Source organism: Dromaius novaehollandiae, chromosome 17 (genome assembly GCF_036370855.1).
Source record: "Dromaius novaehollandiae isolate bDroNov1 chromosome 17, bDroNov1.hap1, whole genome shotgun sequence".
Classification (NCBI taxonomy): domain Eukaryota; kingdom Metazoa; phylum Chordata; class Aves; order Casuariiformes; family Dromaiidae; genus Dromaius; species Dromaius novaehollandiae.
Genome location: NC_088114.1, coordinates 9,349,598 through 9,367,646, shown reverse-complemented (window position 1 = coordinate 9,367,646; position 18,049 = coordinate 9,349,598). Strand labels below are relative to the sequence as shown.

The 18,049-nt window shown below is 36.5% G+C and overlaps 1 protein-coding gene across 6 annotated transcripts in view; it reads right to left on the bottom strand.

Annotated features, from left to right (window-relative positions):
* Positions 1–18,049, bottom strand: part of GOLGA3 (golgin A3) — a 29,622-nt gene that overhangs the window by 5,261 nt on the left and 6,312 nt on the right. For all 6 annotated transcript variants that reach the window (XM_064522096.1, XM_064522099.1, XM_064522100.1 and 3 more), the window contains 20 exons: positions 17,154–17,266; positions 15,923–16,614; positions 14,779–14,890; positions 13,889–14,195; positions 13,081–13,283; positions 12,619–12,756; positions 11,144–11,305; positions 10,228–10,596; positions 9,010–9,087; positions 7,795–8,058; positions 7,113–7,207; positions 6,074–6,290; positions 5,284–5,427; positions 4,481–4,678; positions 3,756–3,872; positions 3,119–3,258; positions 2,100–2,232; positions 1,769–1,891; positions 1,209–1,373; positions 97–260 (listed from right to left, as the gene is read on the bottom strand). In XM_064522096.1, the coding sequence (XP_064378166.1) occupies positions 97–260; positions 1,209–1,373; positions 1,769–1,891; positions 2,100–2,232; positions 3,119–3,258; positions 3,756–3,872; positions 4,481–4,678; positions 5,284–5,427; positions 6,074–6,290; positions 7,113–7,207; positions 7,795–8,058; positions 9,010–9,087; positions 10,228–10,596; positions 11,144–11,305; positions 12,619–12,756; positions 13,081–13,283; positions 13,889–14,195; positions 14,779–14,890; positions 15,923–16,614; positions 17,154–17,266 (3,934 nt within the window). The remainder of the gene's footprint in view (positions 1–96; positions 261–1,208; positions 1,374–1,768; positions 1,892–2,099; positions 2,233–3,118; positions 3,259–3,755; positions 3,873–4,480; positions 4,679–5,283; positions 5,428–6,073; positions 6,291–7,112; positions 7,208–7,794; positions 8,059–9,009; positions 9,088–10,227; positions 10,597–11,143; positions 11,306–12,618; positions 12,757–13,080; positions 13,284–13,888; positions 14,196–14,778; positions 14,891–15,922; positions 16,615–17,153; positions 17,267–18,049) is intronic.

The following is an 18,049-nucleotide window of genomic DNA, read 5'->3' as shown; positions in this document are numbered from 1 at the left end:
CATTTCACCCATCTCTTGCTTCTCTTTAGACCAGCAACTGTTTTTTTAGAAACATTTTAAGGATTAGTTAATATGCTTTAAAATAACAGGTCATACTTTAATTGCTGGAGACAGCTGTTCAAATTTTTTAAAGGCTCCTTGCTCATAGCTGTCGATGGTTTCAACAGTTCTTCCAGCAAGGCAGCAGGGACTGGACAATCAGGAATCTTGACTGGAGTCACAGGATTTGAAGAGTTATTCTCTCCCTTCAGTTCCTTCTTCTGTTTAAAGAAAAAAAGAAGAGCTGGAAATAGTATTAAGCTATTTTCAAGAATTTCACTTTTACCACACAGAAAGAGTCTCACATCACTCTGCTGGTATGGATCTGCATTATAGAGCAAAACCCAGAAGCACATTAATGCTAAGTGTCATGAGTCACAAGCAAAAGTTCCTAAGCTAGCGTCATCTGCTAGCCTTGCTCATAAGTAAACAAATACCATCCAGAAGCACTTAGTCAAGAACTCGCCCAGCTAAAGAAATGCAACAATAGAGATTTAAAACAGCCGACTTGGATCTTCACAACATATTTTAATAATGTTCTTTCAATGTACTTAAGAGAGCAATTCATAAAAATTCAGTTAAGTGTGATCAAGGTCATCCTTTTGGACTTTCTGGGACCTGCAGGATGAAATATCTCAGACCAACATCTGAAAAAGAAATGGAGCTTCATAGGAGATTCTCTCTTACTGAGTTAGAGAATTTAGAGAAAGAGCAAGAGATCTATTATTACCACATTTTTTGTGTAAAGGTAGCAAATGAGAAAACTCAAAGAAACCATTAACAGTTACCTTTGGAAAATGTGAAAGAATGAAAAAATAAAAATGAAAAGTATGGAAAGGATAACCACATGAGCTTTAGAAAGGTATTAACTAAGTATGTGCCCATGATCTATTATTTAAACACTCCCTTTTTATTATAATAAATCAAAAAGTAAATGCAAGATAATGTGCTAAACACAAAGGTCTCTGAAGAAAAAGGTGTGAAGTCAAAATCAGTAAAGTTACTTTTGCCAGCAAATCTTTCTGGATTTATCATTTATATGTCAGAAAAATCAGTAAGTCAGTATCCAGGCAGGCATTTCAGAGTTTTCACTAGGTTTTCTGCAGCAAAGTATTTTCCAGCACTGTAAGCCAGTTACACTATAATATATACTCTTCCTACTTAAATACCTTCTTCATCTTGCCATGCTTCAGGTCCAACTTCAGTTGCTGGTTCTGCTGCAGTAGGGACTTCATACTATTCTTCAGTTCACTCACTTTAGCCTGGAGCATAAACTTGTCCTTCTGAGTCACCGACAGGTCTTCTCTCACCATTTCCAACTCAGTCTTGATATTCTAAAGAGCAGAAAAAGAGAATTAATGTGGTACAAGGACACAGTGTATAAATTCCAGACAACTAATATTCTCATCATTTTCTGCAGTTTCCAAGGGAATCTAGAAAACAAAACACCTAGCACACTGCTATTTGAATGCAACTTGCCCTGGCAAGGAAAAAAAAAAAAGGAAAAAAAAAAAAAGGATAAAAAGAAATCAGTAGCCTATTCTAATGGCCTGAGGTCAATGAAAAACAAGAAGCTATACTGAAAGTGAAATTAAGAAAACTAAAGACCCTGCCAAAATACCTGTTATATTCGTAAAATCGGTAGAAGTATTCTGCTTTTGAACTATAAAATACTGCTTTAGTTATCCCAGTATGGCCCATCAGAATCATTACCAGCTAGATAAAATACCTGTAGGACAACTTGCATCCCTTCTAACTCCTTATGGCTGCGCTGTTCACTCATATCCAACTGCTGCTTAAGCGTTTCAATTTCTCTTTCTTTTTGTTCTACTTCCCACTTGAGGTCTTCCACCTACCGAAAAGGAATTTTTTTTAGAATTCTCTCTAAGAGCAATTATTCACAAAATGTAAAGTATTTTATCATTTATGTCTTATGAACCTTTCCCATTTCTAAGAAAACCTCGTGAAACAAACTTTGATAAAAAACTGTTGAATGAAGGATAAATGAAGTCATACATGTCAGGCACCTAAATAAGGAGAAACACCATGTTTAATTTTACCTCTTGATTTACTCCTGGCTGTTCACTAAGCTTCTCATCCAGCTTTTTCTGCAGAAGTTGGAGCTGAGACCTGGCTTCTGCCAACTCTTCCTGAAACTGTGATACTTCCTGGGAATGTTTCTCATCCTCTACCCTACACAGCAGAATTAACAGAAACAGGAATAGTTATTTCAATCTGCCCTTTAAAAAGAGCACTTCACTGTGTTAGCTGTGTAACCATAAATGATACAGATTATCTTTTCGTGGCACAAAATTCTCTGTGTGTTACATAACAGTGCATGCAATCTGACTAGTTATAGCTTTGACTGTCAGCTTTGGCAACATGTTCACAGCAGGAGTTAAATCACAAAAAGATTTTAAACTAGACAGATGCATCAATAGATCATAAAGTACTTAAAAAAAAAGCCAACAACAAAAACAAACTTTGTGCACTAGAAATATCCCCATTTCAAACAAATGGATTCTCCAGTGAGAAAACAAAACAAAAGGGGAAAAAAACCTGTCAGCACTTTTGCTTTTATTTTAGGAAAAGTTGGGTTATTTTATTTCCATATTCTCTTGTAGGTCTGATAGTTTATTAAAGTATAGAAAATTATATTCTACACAACAAAACAAATCAATTAATTTCAATACATTGTAGAATATATTCAACAATCAAGTTCATCCTCTATGTAGTTCCTCAGGGATGTTGAAGAGGAAAGAATAATACGATATATGTGAAGCATTAACACTACCTAACCCATGAAATGATTTAATTCATGTAAAAACTGTAAAATAACAGATGATGAAGTCTAAAGACAATACACTTCAACTCTAATTGTATTATGAGGAGACAGAAAATGCAAATATGTGCCAAGAGTCCAAGTGCACATTTTATGATCAAGCTCAACTGAGGTGCATTTTCATATAATCCAGTCCAGAATAAAAAAAAAACAAAAATTCATTTGTGTGTGTTTTTCAGAGGATTTATTTCATTTACTATACTCTAAGAACTTAGACATTTATTACAGCATACTTACTGCAGTTTGTCCACTTCAGCCTGAAGGGCTTGGACAAGCAGTTCTTTGGCATGTAGCTCTTTCTTGATTTCATTGAGCTCAAGAGCAGCAGCTCTATAATGACGACGGTTATGTGCTGCATCTGCTTTGGCTGATGCTACCTACACAGAAACAAAAGAAGCATTTTTTCCTTGTTTTGTTAATGTAGTAGACTCAGGGGAGCTAGACTAGAGGAGTAGAAAACAAACCAAGAAAGAAGTTGTTGAGCGGTGTTAACTTGCTGTTATCATTTACTATTTTTGTCTAAAACACTGATTAGTGTTGTTATCTTTATTAATGCTAATGGTAGTTAATAATCATATAATAGAAGGACCACATTTGATAGACTGTTTTCTCATTGTGAATTTTTTGATAAACTATCATCACTTCCGGATATGTTCCATGCATTACAAGTTAAAATGGAACTTTCTTGATAGTCTATGAATATGCTTACAATAGGGCACAAGAGAGGAGACATCAACGGCTTTTTCATATATTGGCCATTGTGACAGAAACCCTGCAGGAAATGCTGTATTACAGATTTTGCTTAAAGCTACTTTTCAAATATGTTACATTTAACTCATCTATTAAATAAATAAAACAAAAGATGACCAGTTACCTGTTCCTTAAGGTCTTTAACTTTTGACTTTTCTTTCTCTAAGGAAGACTGTAAAGCCTGAATAAGCTGTTTCATTTGCTGATCTTCTTCCTCTTTCCGCTTTAGAACTGCCTGAACCTGCATCATTTCACAAAACCAAAGATTTAATAGCACAAATACATTTTTTGTGTAGACTCACTGGAAGACCAGAAATGCCAATATGGGAAATACATAAATACTAGCCAATGCAGAGCTGGCAAATCTTCCCTCCCCTGTTCATTGATAACTCTTCGACTCAACCTTAAAAGTAGCTGTGGTTAAATGGTAGTATGCTATAGGCTGTTCAATGCCTGTATTCTCTTCTTTACCCCAAGAATATGTTACTATTAGCATAAAAGCTAACATTAATCTCAGTGAATCATTAAGTGTCACCATTTCTAGATTCCAACTATCTTAAACACGCAATAGTTTCACTATTGCAAGTATACTTCTTATTGTGACTTTTTTTTCCCCTGCAAGAGAAGCAATTCTCTCTAGTGCAAAATCTTGTTTCTGATCATTGCTGAGGTTTAATCACCTGTATTACTTCTGCTGCACAACATACATGAGACTCAGATCTGCAGAAAATAAACCAACATTTTCTTTAACAATAATTTGCATCTGTGTAACTGAAGACTTCTACATCTGGTTATCAGAAATATTAGCTAAATTTCTCTCTTAATACATTACACCCAGAAGGTGAGTACCTGTAGGTTCAGTTGTACCAAATCTGCCTCTCTCTTTGCTAATGCTGTTTCAAGGATGTTGTTGTGCTCCCGCAAAGCAGTGTTGGACTGACTAAGACCTGTAAGTTTTCCTCGTTCATGCTCCAGTTCAAGGGCCAACTTCTTATTAATTTCTTCTAAACGTTTTATCTTCCTCCTAAAGCCTCTAGATTCCTGAAGCTATACCAAAAAACAAAGGAAAAAAAAATCAGATTACTACTGCAAAAAAGTTGTGAGCTAAGCTCATTAAACTTTAATGCCTTTTTTTTTCTTTTTTCTTTTTTTTTTTTTTTTGAAAGGACACTTCAAAATGAGTTCACTTAGACTCTTTTTCCTTTTGGAAGACTAAAAGGCTTGCTAGAAAGCAGAATCCATGAATAGTTTCAGGTGCAGAAAAGATGTGATAGACTAGTCTAATTTTTTTTTTTTCCCCATGACCTTACAACCAATGCCCTCTGCAAAATCACAGGGCAACCGTGACTCCCATTAGTTTCAGAAGATAGTGATTCATGCATACCCGCCATCTCATGACCAGATACAGCTAGTACCTAACACAGGAACTATTCTTTTGTTATCTCTTCTTTTATCCTGTACAACTGTTCATGAAAACATGAAGGCTAACCCTCTGCAGCAAAATTTGCAAGTGTCACTGACACAATGTTTCCTATGTAAAATTCTAACTTCCTGCATTGTTAGAATAAAATTATGGTACTAAAACTTCTCCTCGCCTCTCAGATGCCTTTTATGATCATCTCCCCAAGTACAATGCAAATTCAAGCAATCACCTCATCCTCAAGTTCCAGCACTTTCTCTCTGTACTCTTCCAGCTCCTGGCTAGTAAGTGAAATCACTTCTTGCAACTCTTTTTCCAGCATCAACTTACTGCTGCTAACAGCTTGTAGTTCTGTCTCCAGAGCTTGAATCTTTTCCTAAAGACAAAGGGATCACAAGCCTGATTAACACAACACCCATTTTCAGAGGCAACCTTGTTTCATCAAAAAAAAGTTTCTCTCTCTAGCGAATACTAAATTATCTGTTAGTGCTCAATGCACAGGGCTTGCTCAGAGCTGTCTGTCTGCATCCAATTGTTGCTTTTAGTGTGTTACATATTTGGCTCCATGGAATTATTTCTCCCCCCTCCCCCAATTAATTCTCTTATTACCCTGTACCACAGGCATAACATATGTTTATAAGTTATGGCTACTCCAAAGAGCTTTTAACTGTCAATGAGCAAAAACAGTAAGAGAGAATTCTAGCAAAGCTACAGGTACTGAACTTTTATAAAAAACATCAATACTAAATCAGGAAATTTAGCACCAAGGCTGATGCTCCTCTTGAACTTGGTTTACAATTGGTAATCTGAATGTACGAATAACAGAAACAAAGCTTGCCAAATCACCTCTCAAATGCAATTAAGGAAATTCTCAATGTCCAGCACACTGACACCATGTTCTTATCTAGCTCTACATTCCAGGTACTTTCATTACTTCAGTGCAACATATTATTTCAAGACCTGTATTGTGCAACAAGATAATCCTATCTTTATACTAACAATGTTAAAAGATATCTGCATACTTGGGCAATCTGGTTGTTTCCACCATCAGTGATTTGTGCTTTCAGTTTGCTCAGCTCTGCTTCAGCAGATTCCTTGGCAGTGAGGGATTCCTGTAGCCGACGACTAAGAATGCCAACTGCATTCTCATAAGCTTTATGTTTTGCCTTCATCTCTTTCTGAGCACTTGTCAGATCTGACCCCAGACGCTTCATTTTCTGTTTCTGCTCAGTAATGGCCCTGGAGTAAGAGGAAAAAACAAAACATCAGGTAAAACAAAAATTGCTTGAAAATAATATTGAAGGATTCCTTTTTAACATAGCTCAATTGAGGAAAAAAAAGTCATCTACCTCATAGTCCACCTATCTACTCCATATTTCATCAACGGAGCTGTAAGGATACTACGGGAGACTGTGTCAAGAGGGCCTTGCTGAAGTTGAGGTGAAAAAAACATCAATTTCTCTCCCCTTGTCCCAGAGCCACTTAGCTCATCAGAGGATGCTGTCAGCTTGGTATGATATGACTTGCCCTTTGCAAGGCAAAGGCTTTAAGACTCTTGATTACATTCTAAGAAAATGTTTACGGTAATTAATATTTTTGACAAAGACCTCTTAAAACTCCAATATTGAGGAATATATACACTACTATAAAAATAAGATGAAATTTAGAGTCAGAATTTAATCTAAGATCCTTGGCAGATGTGTCATGTATCATCAAAAGCTTCATTCTGATTATAACATTAAAAAATGGTTCTTATTAATGCCAATGTTCTAGCCAGTCATGGCTAAAATTCAGAGAATGGAAACCAGGATTATCTCCAGTAAATATGTTAACGAGAAGTTAAGATAATATATATGTTGAATGGCTTATGCTGTTGGCTAAAAGCATGAGTGTATCGAAAGATAAGCTGGAACTCCTGAGTAGCAGTATCACAGTCTTCAGGATGTTATTTAAATTTTCCAAATGAATGACTAGGGGATAGGCAAAGACTGAGTGCTGAAAAAGCAAATATGAAAAATAAATGCTATAGTTCTTTTGTCTACACTGAAACAACAGACTTACTTCTTGGCTTCTTCTTGCATTTGTTCCACTTGTAGTTTTAATGCTTGATTTGCCTCAGCAAGAGATGTCATTTGTTCCTTATCAAACTGCAAGGACTTAATGGGGGGGGGGGGGGAAAGATGAGAGTAAGAACAAAAGAAATCTTTGCATGTTTGCTATGTGCTAGATTCTAAAATAATAATGACTATATTTAGCTACTGATTCATGGCAAATTCTAGTTCAACTTCAGCATGAATTGTCAAAATAACTTCTATCTCTGCATAAAAACTGTGGGAAGAAAACACCTATTTCAGGGTTCTCCATATCCGTTCTCATTCCCTTTTATTTATTCTTTAATTCTTTCCTCTAGGCCATCATCGTGACATGTACACGCAGAGCTTTGTTTTAGTCTCTGCTAATAGATACTGACTGTTCACTTTGGGACTAAGGAAGCTGCCTTCACATCACGTTTGCTGCTCCTGTAACACACTTCCCCTGCTGCCTGACATGAGATGTCAATAAGCAGTCAAGTAATTATAAAATGTCAGTAGGTACATGCTCAAATATATATACAATATTAAATACATAAACAAGAACCTTAACTTGCAGGCAATCATGCAGTTTATTACCAAAATTAACACAAGTAGCAACATATCCTGCATGTAGTACTCTCTAAAACTCCAAAGCTTAACTCCTTCCAGACCTGTAGGCGTTTCTCCATATCATCTCGTTCTCCCTGCACTGACTGAAGATGATTCTCAATTTCCACCATCTGCTGGTGAACCTGAGATAGTTCCTTCTGTAGTTTTGAATGTTCAGATTCCAGTGATTGTTTTTCAACTTGAAGTTTTAGTAGTTCTCGTTTTAACTCTTTCACTTCTGAGTCCAGCCGCTTCTTTGTAGCTTTCAGTTCACTAATCAGCTGGTCCTTAGAACTTGCATCTCTTCGATAAGCTTCCACCATTACCTAGGACACAAGAGTTTCAAGAAAATGATGTCATCTCTGTTAGAGCTTTACAAATTTAAAAAGAATTTATTTTAAAGCATTTATTGATATTCTTTTGGGGGTCAAAGAATACAGAAACAGCATCATCATTAATATTTTCACTCTGATTCAAAGAATTTTTTGCAAACTCGGATCAAATAATAAGTATCAGTGTTCATAAAAAAGAGTAAGAGAGTTCACAGCAGTATGGTGTACTCTTCTTCATCTTCTTTATGGGACCATACTAATTACATGCATTTTTTAAACAAAACTAATCTAATAAAAATGTAACTATCCCAGGCATGCAATTAATACTTTTTGCCATAAGAGGGATTAACTGTGACTGACAATTTAAATAGCCTTCTCAAAATTAAACCAAACGTGCCAAAAAACCTTTGGTGCTAGGTTGGTATGCAACCAAATAGTAAATTAATGTTGTCACTGTGTATGCTTGTATGTGCAACACCAATGACAGTTTCAAATTATCATTTAAATCTAACTATGTAAATTCAGAATAAAATTTGCAATAAAGTATTTATTTTCAATTTAATTTCTCAAGCAAGTACTGCTTTACTAGACTGCAGGAAAACGAGGACATTTCAAGATTCTCATTAGTATTTTTGCAAAAGCTCTTACCCAGTGTCAACAATAGCAGATATTTTATAATGGAGGATCATTTGGCAAACTTTCTAAACTCCAAAGAAAGCATGACTTGGTTGGTGGATCTGCTTTTATGTTAATTGCAGATAAAAATCAACATATAAACTGTACAATGTATAAAAACTTTATAATAAATTATGTCACAATGTTCTTTGTATTTGATACAGATAACTAATTCAAACTTTCTCACCAAAGCCCTCAGAAGTATATGCTTTCACTACAATAAATACAGTGTTCATTTTTAGTTCCTTGAAATAGTTTGCTTTTGCTTACCTTCTGCTGTAGGAACTGTTCCTTCACTTTTTGAACCTGTTTTTTAAGGCTGGTATTTTCTTGTTGCAGATTTTCTACCTGCCAGAGCAAAACAAAAACAAACAAAAAAAGGACATATTGCCTTACTTGTACTCTAAAGTATTTCAAGCAGTGACAGAGGACCTTGTTTCTGAGTAGACATCTCAGTAGCACTGCAAGACAACACAACATTTTATACTTAAAATAAATTCACACAAATCAAGTCATAGTGAGACTTGCATAGTGAGCTTCAGATAGTAAGTATTCCTCAGGTACACAATGTCCCCTCTCATCCTGACATTAAAGGTTTAGTTCGTATCATTAACCTACATATGCTGTATCCAGACGGCACCAGCTCACACATACATGAAGAAAGCATCTGGTTCTTTGAAGGAAAAAAGCAATCTTCATGTTAAATGTACTTCCGCAGTTATTTTATATTTGTATTGGTGATACTATTGAATCCCAGTATTACCTTCAAAAGAAATCTCTTTCAAGATTACAAGAGGAATGTAGCTTGGATGCTCCAAAAGTAACAGAACAAATTTGATTATGAAACTAAAGTGTGAAACAAAGATTCACAATAATTTAAAGCAGTCACAGAAAGAATAAGGATATGCATTAGGCTTGATCTGGTAAGCTAGTTCAGTGACTGGTGGGGGGGGAGGGAGGGAGCAACATTCAGCTGGTATACAGCAATATACAAAAGCAAAACCTAGTATATCATTTCAAATTAAAAGACACACCTAAACATGACCACACTTCTGCAAGGGAAAGAGCTTTGGCCCATGGTGCCACAGAAAGGGAGAAAGGGAAGGTTACTTCCAAAAAATGTGTGATTTGAACTCAGAATGATTACTTTTTAGAACTGAAATGTTTTAGAAAGATGGTGGTTTTGGGAAACAAAAAGAGTAAGATCAATTAACCTCATCTTTCCATCTCATATCACTTGGTATCTATATGCATTTATGCATTTGTGTGGTATTAAACCGAACATCCCAATGATGTAACAATAAAGCGTCAGATAGTCCACCAACAGGGAAACATTACAAAATTGATTAAAATATTCCCACTAGCTAAATCATGCATTCAAAATCCTGTGTACATATCTCCTCTCATGTACTTTGCTCTATTGTGTGCCTTTGGCAATACTTCACTGCAACGACTATTTTTAATAGGATACCTTCAGAGATTCATTACCTGGCTTGACTTTATTGCTATTTCTTGCCTCAGTTGTTCTAAGATTTCTGATGCTACTTCTGCATTTTCTCCAAGGCATTTTGCTCCTTCGTCAAGTTGCTCTTTGCTTGCTTTTGCTGTCTGCAGAGCTACTTCCAGGACAATTTTCTCATTCTGTAAATACTGGATCATGTCATCTTTAGAAGTAGCATCACTTTGGAGCTCTTCTAATCTGGCCTTCAGTTCATCATACTGTGTCTGCAGGTCATCCAGTGACTGCTCTTTGGTGTGCAGTGTCTCTTGGGCTAGGGTGAATTGCTTCATTAGATCTAGATGTTCTTGCTGTAAAGATTCAAGCTGCAAATCTCGCTGATGCAAGGTCAACTTGACCTGAGAAAAAGTATTTTAAGGTTAAATTCATATAAAATGAACTCCGTATTTGTTAATGCACTTCAACAAAAATAAAATGGAAAATAGCAACTAATACTGAGGTTCTAGGAGAAAATAACAGAAGGTGAAAATACTCCTGACTTTCCTTGGCCATGTCTCATATTCATTCTGTTAACTGCACTGATTGCTGTGTGTAGCATCTGCATTGTTACAGGCTAAGCAAAAATCAAAATAAGAAACCTAAAATCTCATTAAGTAAAATTCACAGTATTCTAAATTTTGATAAAAAAATAGTTCTGAAATATCAGAAAAAAGTAACTTTGCTGAGACAGTAAAAAAGAGGATGTCATATGACATTTAAGGCTGATAATCAGAAAGCGAGTCTTCTCACCTGGGATTGACCGACTTTGATATGCACTTCATCTCCACAGCAATCTTTCGGAAGGTTTAAAAACAGTTTAGAACTCAGTACCTGTTTACTATTGCCTTTTCAACCAAACAAATATTTTATTTAAAACCCTTAGGATGTTGCCTGACAAGAGTCTACCTGATCCAATTCTTGCTCCAGTGTTGCTGCAGAATCAGCCATTTTCTGAAGCTGTTCTTTCTCATCCTCAAACTCCTCTAGTTTTCTCTGCAAATCTTCTTCCACCATGGTTTTAGCCTCCTGGATCTGCATGAATGCAGCTTCCTGATCTAACATGTCAGCCTGCACAGAAGAAACAAGAAATTGACGTTTACAGGATCAATGGAGAGAGAAAGTAAAATATCAAGATTTCTGGAGGGGAAAAAAAAAAATAGACAGGAAACGTAATTCTGATGTTTGCCTTATATGTCTGTATACCTTTACTGAAGTCATCCACTCATATATTTAAGAAACCTTAGAATAACAGAGAATGCCTTGCATATTGGCAACAATCTGAATTCCCATTAAACAACATCATGTCCTTCCTAAATTGATAAAACAAGATGTAAACAAAAAGAATATTTAAAGTAATAAAATTCAACTGTTCGGAAAACACTGAAGCAAAAGAGATTCCCTGGATACTGTAGCTGTTCTGAAATAGAAATTCCTGTTATTCACACCGTTTCACTGAAATTCAGTGGGATTTAAGGTCCAAGTGCTTCAAAAGCGAGCATACTCTACTTCAGCAGTTCTAACCATCTTTTCTCATTGGAGAGCAGGAAGGATAAACCTGAGTAGTAAGCAAATTTCATACAAATAAAAAGGACTTTACTGACTTAGTTTAACTTTGAGGTAAGAGTTTTCTCTCCAAGAAGTCCAAGAATGGGCAAAGGAGAACATTTACATGCACTTTTTCAATTGAATTAACAACAAATACCAAATCTGGGGAAAAAAAAGCATCACCTTGGAACAGGAAACATATGGCTTTGCCCCCTCTTACTGTTTGCTAAATTTCTGAATTTCATGGAAATTAGCTCTGAAACAGTTACTGTTTTTAAAAGCAGCTACAATAATAACAAGATACAATAGCATAAGAAATGCAAGAATGAGATTTAGTGCATTGGTTAATATTTCCTTGCTACAAATAATTTAGAGCTGTAATCTTTTAGTGCATCTTTTACAATACAGCGACTGAAACATGAGTCACTTTCCTCATCTATCATGGTTAGCCAATTCTCAGATTTTTACAAATGTATGACCTACTTCAGCTCCTAGCCTGTAATTCTTCCTCCTTTGTCATCACGGAAGTGATAGTAACATTATGACCTTCAAAAGTGGCTATGAGAGGTTAGGTACTCAGCCTAAAGAAACCAATCGCTTCTTTTTTTTAAAACATCAAAATTCTGTTAATTTCAAAGAAGGTATTTTCAGATTATCCAATTACTAAAGACTTAGAGCATTTGAATCTATTCATAAGAATTCAATGCCGCTTTGCTGCAAACGCTTTGATTTTGCAAACACAGTGCTTGCAAAACCTAAACACACAATCTAAGCTGAACATAATTCATGAAGGTAACATACAACCTCAATGTTCTGAAGGTCATCTACAATCTTACCTCAATATTTTGCAGCTGTGCTGCAATACGTTCTTTTTCTTTAATAGATCTGTGCTGGGTCTCAGTCAACTGCTGAGACAATGCCACATTCTCTAGCTTGAGGTGTTCCAACATACCTGCTTGGGTCATTTGCCCAGCCTGCAGGAAGGAAGAAATGACAGATTAATACTGAGAGTCAAAATTTGGCCAGCAAATTTAAGATTTCCAGAAAAAAAAATATATGTTGAATCTATCTGAGCCTTATCTCAACTACTACTTACATGGAGACATTGGTTAAATCTATGCCTCAGTATTAATATGAGTTAACACCCCATGATGAAAAACAAAAAACTTCCCTGTTCTCCACTTCAAGAATACACAAGAGAGACTGGCTCCCTCAAAGTTCATAGAAAATGTCCTCTCAATAAAACTAACATACAGAGGAAAAGATTCTCAGTCCTATGTGCGAGTAAGTCATAATACCTGTATATTGGCCATCTCACTCTGCAGCCTGACACGGGCCTCCTGTGCTAGTACCAACTGCTGCTGGTACCATTGCCGCACATTTTGGAGTGATGTGATCTCTGTTTCAGATGCCTTTAGCTTATTGGTCAGTGTAGTCCGTTCTAACTGCACCTTCTGAAGCTGGTTCTGTAAGGTAGCCAACTGCTGTCGCAAATCATGAACTAGAAAAAGAAAAAGAAAGAATTCAGCCTATGATACTCCATGGTTCTATTTTTATCCACATACTTTCAAGGCTTATTGCTATATTCATATGTTTTGGCTCAAAAAGAAAAAAAAAGCTATGTGCATAATTACATAAAGAATTGTCTGTTCCTGCAGAAGTAAGAGGAAATGCTAGAATTCAAAGTATCAAGGTTATAAACAGAACAAAAGTAAAATAAATGAATGATTTCTTTAGGTGTTCAAAGTTCCTTAGCGGCAAAAAAGATGAACTACTTAAAAAGCAGAAAGTACACATCCTGACATGTAAATTCATCATTAGAAACCAATATTTGTATCATTTTTAAAAATCACGCGTCCATTCTCAAACAGTTCTTAGATTAAATGTTTAGGTCTCTCTCTTCAAGCAGGCAATGCCTTGTAAATTGTGGCACCTCTGTGACACAAAATAGAAAACAATCATCTTACAGTTCAGACCATTTGATTAATACGCTATCAATGAAAGGCAAATTAAAATTCCTTCTTGCTCTTGAACTTCAGAATTTTGTTGAAATAAAATTACTTATGGAATGATGAATTTTAAAGACTGACGTTTACAGCAGCCCACCTGTGCTATCTCTGGTGAGAACATTTTTTTGCATATCTTCAACCTTCAGCATGAGTCTTTGGTACTGCTCCTCTGCCAACTGCAAATCATTATTTGAAGAAGCCAAACTAGCATTCTTTGCTTCCAAGGCGCTTTGCAGGTCGGCCATTGCTCGTTCCAGATCCCAGCAAGATTGCTTTAACGTGGCCACTTCTGAGCTCAGAGATTCCTGCTTCTGTTGGCTGTCTTGGCTGTACTCCATCTGTGCCTGAAGCTTCATGTTCAATGCTGCAAGTTGTGCCTGTAGCTCAGTCTTCTCTTTGAGAGCCTGAATGTGTCCCAAAAATTAAATACAGAAGTCTTAGGAGAAAGTAATAATTAGTATATTAGGAAAAGAGGCAAATATATTAATGGCTGACTAACACAGATGTCTAGCAAAAAGGTCTTGCTAAGGTGAAGACCACTTGCTTGTAAAATCAGTTTAAAAAGTGATACCTCATTTTTTCAAACATACAAGGAAAATACTGAGGAAAGCACAAGTTGCATAGCATCTTTATTAAAAACCCAAACAGGGTATCGGCATATAAGACAGGCATTTCCACACTAAGTAGGAATGTTATACCATCAAACAACACAAAGAAAATACAGCTAAATAGACATTGGTGACATTCACCTGGATTTATCATCTCTCTCTTACTTGCCCTGTTGTCTTTTTTTTTTTCATCCTTTTCAACTTTTTGAAGACTTTACTGACTTAAAAATTATCTTCTTAAGCATCCTTGTAATGTACCTTATTCAACAATATATTTACAAAACGCATTCCCATAGGCAAAGTGTAGGAGGCTCTTGAAAAATATTATTAACATATTAATATAATTTGCTAAATACAGAAATTCAAATTCATTTTCTACCTGATTAGCTTCTAGTGAGAGTGCTTCTAGTTGCCCTTCGAGTCTCATCTTCTCCTTTAGAACCTGCAACATTTCGTCATGAGTTCCTGTGATAGAGCTTTCCATAGATACACTGCAGACAGAGACATCACATACAGTTAGATGGTTAGAATACAACCCTCATCTAGTTGAAGAGAAGTGAAGCTGAAATTAAGAGACCTTCAGACTCCACAGATAACCTACTTCTGACATGACCTAGAATTTGGGACACATTTTCTGGCTTTGTGATGGATCCAGAACACAGTGAAACAACCTTCATTTCCATCCAAAGAGATAAAGTGGTCACATTACATTCACACTTCGGTTTTATGCGCTAGTTTCCCATATTTGCAACAACTAGAATCTATTGTGGCACCCATGTATTTGTGATTTTACAAAAGCATAATGGTAGACTTCATTACATTCTGTACCTGCATATCCCTTTATAAACAGAAAAATGGACATAATAGACTACAATCTCCATTGGCAAAGCACTTTCCACAACTATGTGTGCACAAAGTCTGCATTAGCGTGAAAGTGCCTGAGAAGTAGCAACAGCTCCTGCAAAAGAAGAACTGGTATCTGGCATAATGGATTCCTTATTCTCCTTCCTCAACACAGCCAAGGAATCCACAGCAAATGGCAGCATCTTCTCCTCTCCCTCATTTGTCATAATCGGAACTAAGTCTACGCTGGGATGGTCTGTAACAACTGATTTTACCATAACGTCTCTGGGTATTATATTTTACCCCAAAGACAACTTTACAGATCAATGCCAGGTCAGTGAATCAGTGAATGAACGTCTGCTCCACAAGTAAATACAGACAGAAACAGCTGCTATCGGTATGTTTAAAACATGCTATCAGTATGTTTAGAACATGCTATCAGTGTTGAAAAATATCTTTCTACACAGATATATCTAGTAAATAGTAAACAGTAAATAGGTGTTCAGTGCAATGGTCTTTCAGTTTCTTTTAGAATCTTTAAGTCAAAAAAAAAAGATATGATCACAACAGATGCAAGTTAAAACTAGATCTAATGTTAGTAGAAGACTGATGCTTAGGATGCCTACTCCAGAGAAGTATGCTGTATAGCAATGGCCTCCCTGTACTGCAGTTTTTCTTACCTGCTAGAAATACTGTCTCTCCTACTCCGTACTTCCCCATTAACTTCTTGCTCTTGGGCTTGACGCTCCACTGCTGCAGCCTGTAGCACCTCACTGATGGAAGGAAATTGCCCCATTGCATCAGGATGTATCTTCTGACCATTTACTGTATATGGAATACCCTGTTTGTCTTCTGCATTCTGTAAACTGCTGTACAGCCCTTTTCCTGACACACTGCTGTAGGTAGAGCTGTCACTCTCATTTCCATCCAGCCTCATTCCTACTTCACTCCCATCAATCTCTGAAATACTATCTCCTGCCAAAGAGGAATTCTCTATTCGATCATCTATGTCAGAGGGTTGACTAATCTCAGAAACAACTGAGGTTGGACCACTTCTGCTTTGCTTCAGAGTCCCACTAGATACATCAGTAGCCACCGAATTCCTCGTAGCATTTCTAGAGTCTGAATCTTCAGTTCTATAATCAGCCAAGGACCGGATCTTACTGGACTTGGATTTTGAACTTCTTCTCTCTTTTGAGGATGCTGGAAGTCCCAAGCTACCCAGTTTTGGCCCCCTGGGGACACTGGTCCGCAAAAAGGAGTATTCTTTTGTCATTGCTACAGTGCTAGCTCTCGGCAAGGTTTCCGGATTTAACATCAGCTCAGGATCCAATGTGCTGGAGGGCCGGTTTTTGGATGTAGACTGACTAGACTAAAAGAAACCAAGAATGAACAACAAATTGCAGAATATTACATTTGAACTACCATCAAGGACTTACTTTGCCATAGAACTCAAGGTGTAAAGCTTTAAACTTTCTTTTACATTACTACTTAAATTTATGCAGCATTTCATAAACAAGGTAAACTACATCAGCTATCGACCCTGTCAAAGCTCAATAAAAGCACATTGAAAAATGATCAAGGTAGAATAAAAGCTATCTGAAAGATACAGGAAAAACTGAAGATTAAAGAACTCTGAATAATTCTTTTTGATCTTTCTTATATTTTAGGTTTCTTAAGTTTATTCTTTTTCCTATTTTGAGATGAGTTTCTGAAAGCAGTATGGATTCCAGAGAGGTAACAGAGAGCCAAATTTTGCATGTACAGAAGAGAAAAATGTTTTCTCACAGTTGAAAAAAGCTACTGAATTTTTAAAGCTCAGAAAACAGTAATTTAGAGCACAGAGAAGATAAATTTTTCAAGCCTTTCAACAACACATGGAATCCAGAACTCCTGTAGTGTGGCACTCACTCTTTCTTGGTGTCTCTTCACTCTATATTGTTTGAGCTGTTCTTCTAGCCGCCTTCTTGCTTGAAGTCTTATTTGTTCTTCTTTCTCCAAAGGGAGCGAAGACTCTGCTGAGCCTGTAAGCGAAAGGTATCTTTGTGTCAAACAGAAAACTTCAACACAGACAAATCTGATGCAAAAAGAAAAAGCCCCTTCACCATCAGCAACATGCTTCATGCTTAAGCAAGACACGCAAGGAAAGCCCTTCAGCATGCACCTCAGAATACCCCCTAATACATCCTTGTGTAAGCACTGATAAAGCCTGTGTGTTTCAACTTTTCAGTTTGCAAATGCTGTAGTTCCTGCAAGCATCCAAGACAAAAGATTCTACAGCAAGGCCAAGACTATTGCTGTCACCTAATCACACCTGGTTTGCAGGTCTGACAGAAGTGAAATTATAAAACTGAATAAGACCTATGTAGTCTATTTATCCCTTACAGGTCAGGGAAAGACTATTCCCTAGATACATTTTCTTATGCTTTGTTAACTCACATTAAATCTTTGCAATAGTAAGGCTTTTTTTAAACACATTATTACTATTTTTGGAAACTCCTGCTGCTTTAGACACCTTACTATAAAGGCTCCCCCCCTTTATTATTTAGCTTAATATCACCTGGTTCTGCTGTCTGTTTTCCTTTAGCATCAACTGTTACTCCTGACAACCAGGGAAATTAGAATAGCTCCAATCCCAGAAAGCATAAATTCCCCTCCAGCGTAAGAATAGTTTTTAAATGTTAAGGCACGTGCTTTAGTTGCAGCAGAGGGTGGTTTACTGAAAGAAAATGAATTTAAGTTCAAAGTAAAGGCTTTCTGCAAAAATGAAGTTTAGTCCAAGCTTAAACAATCTCATAGGGATTCCA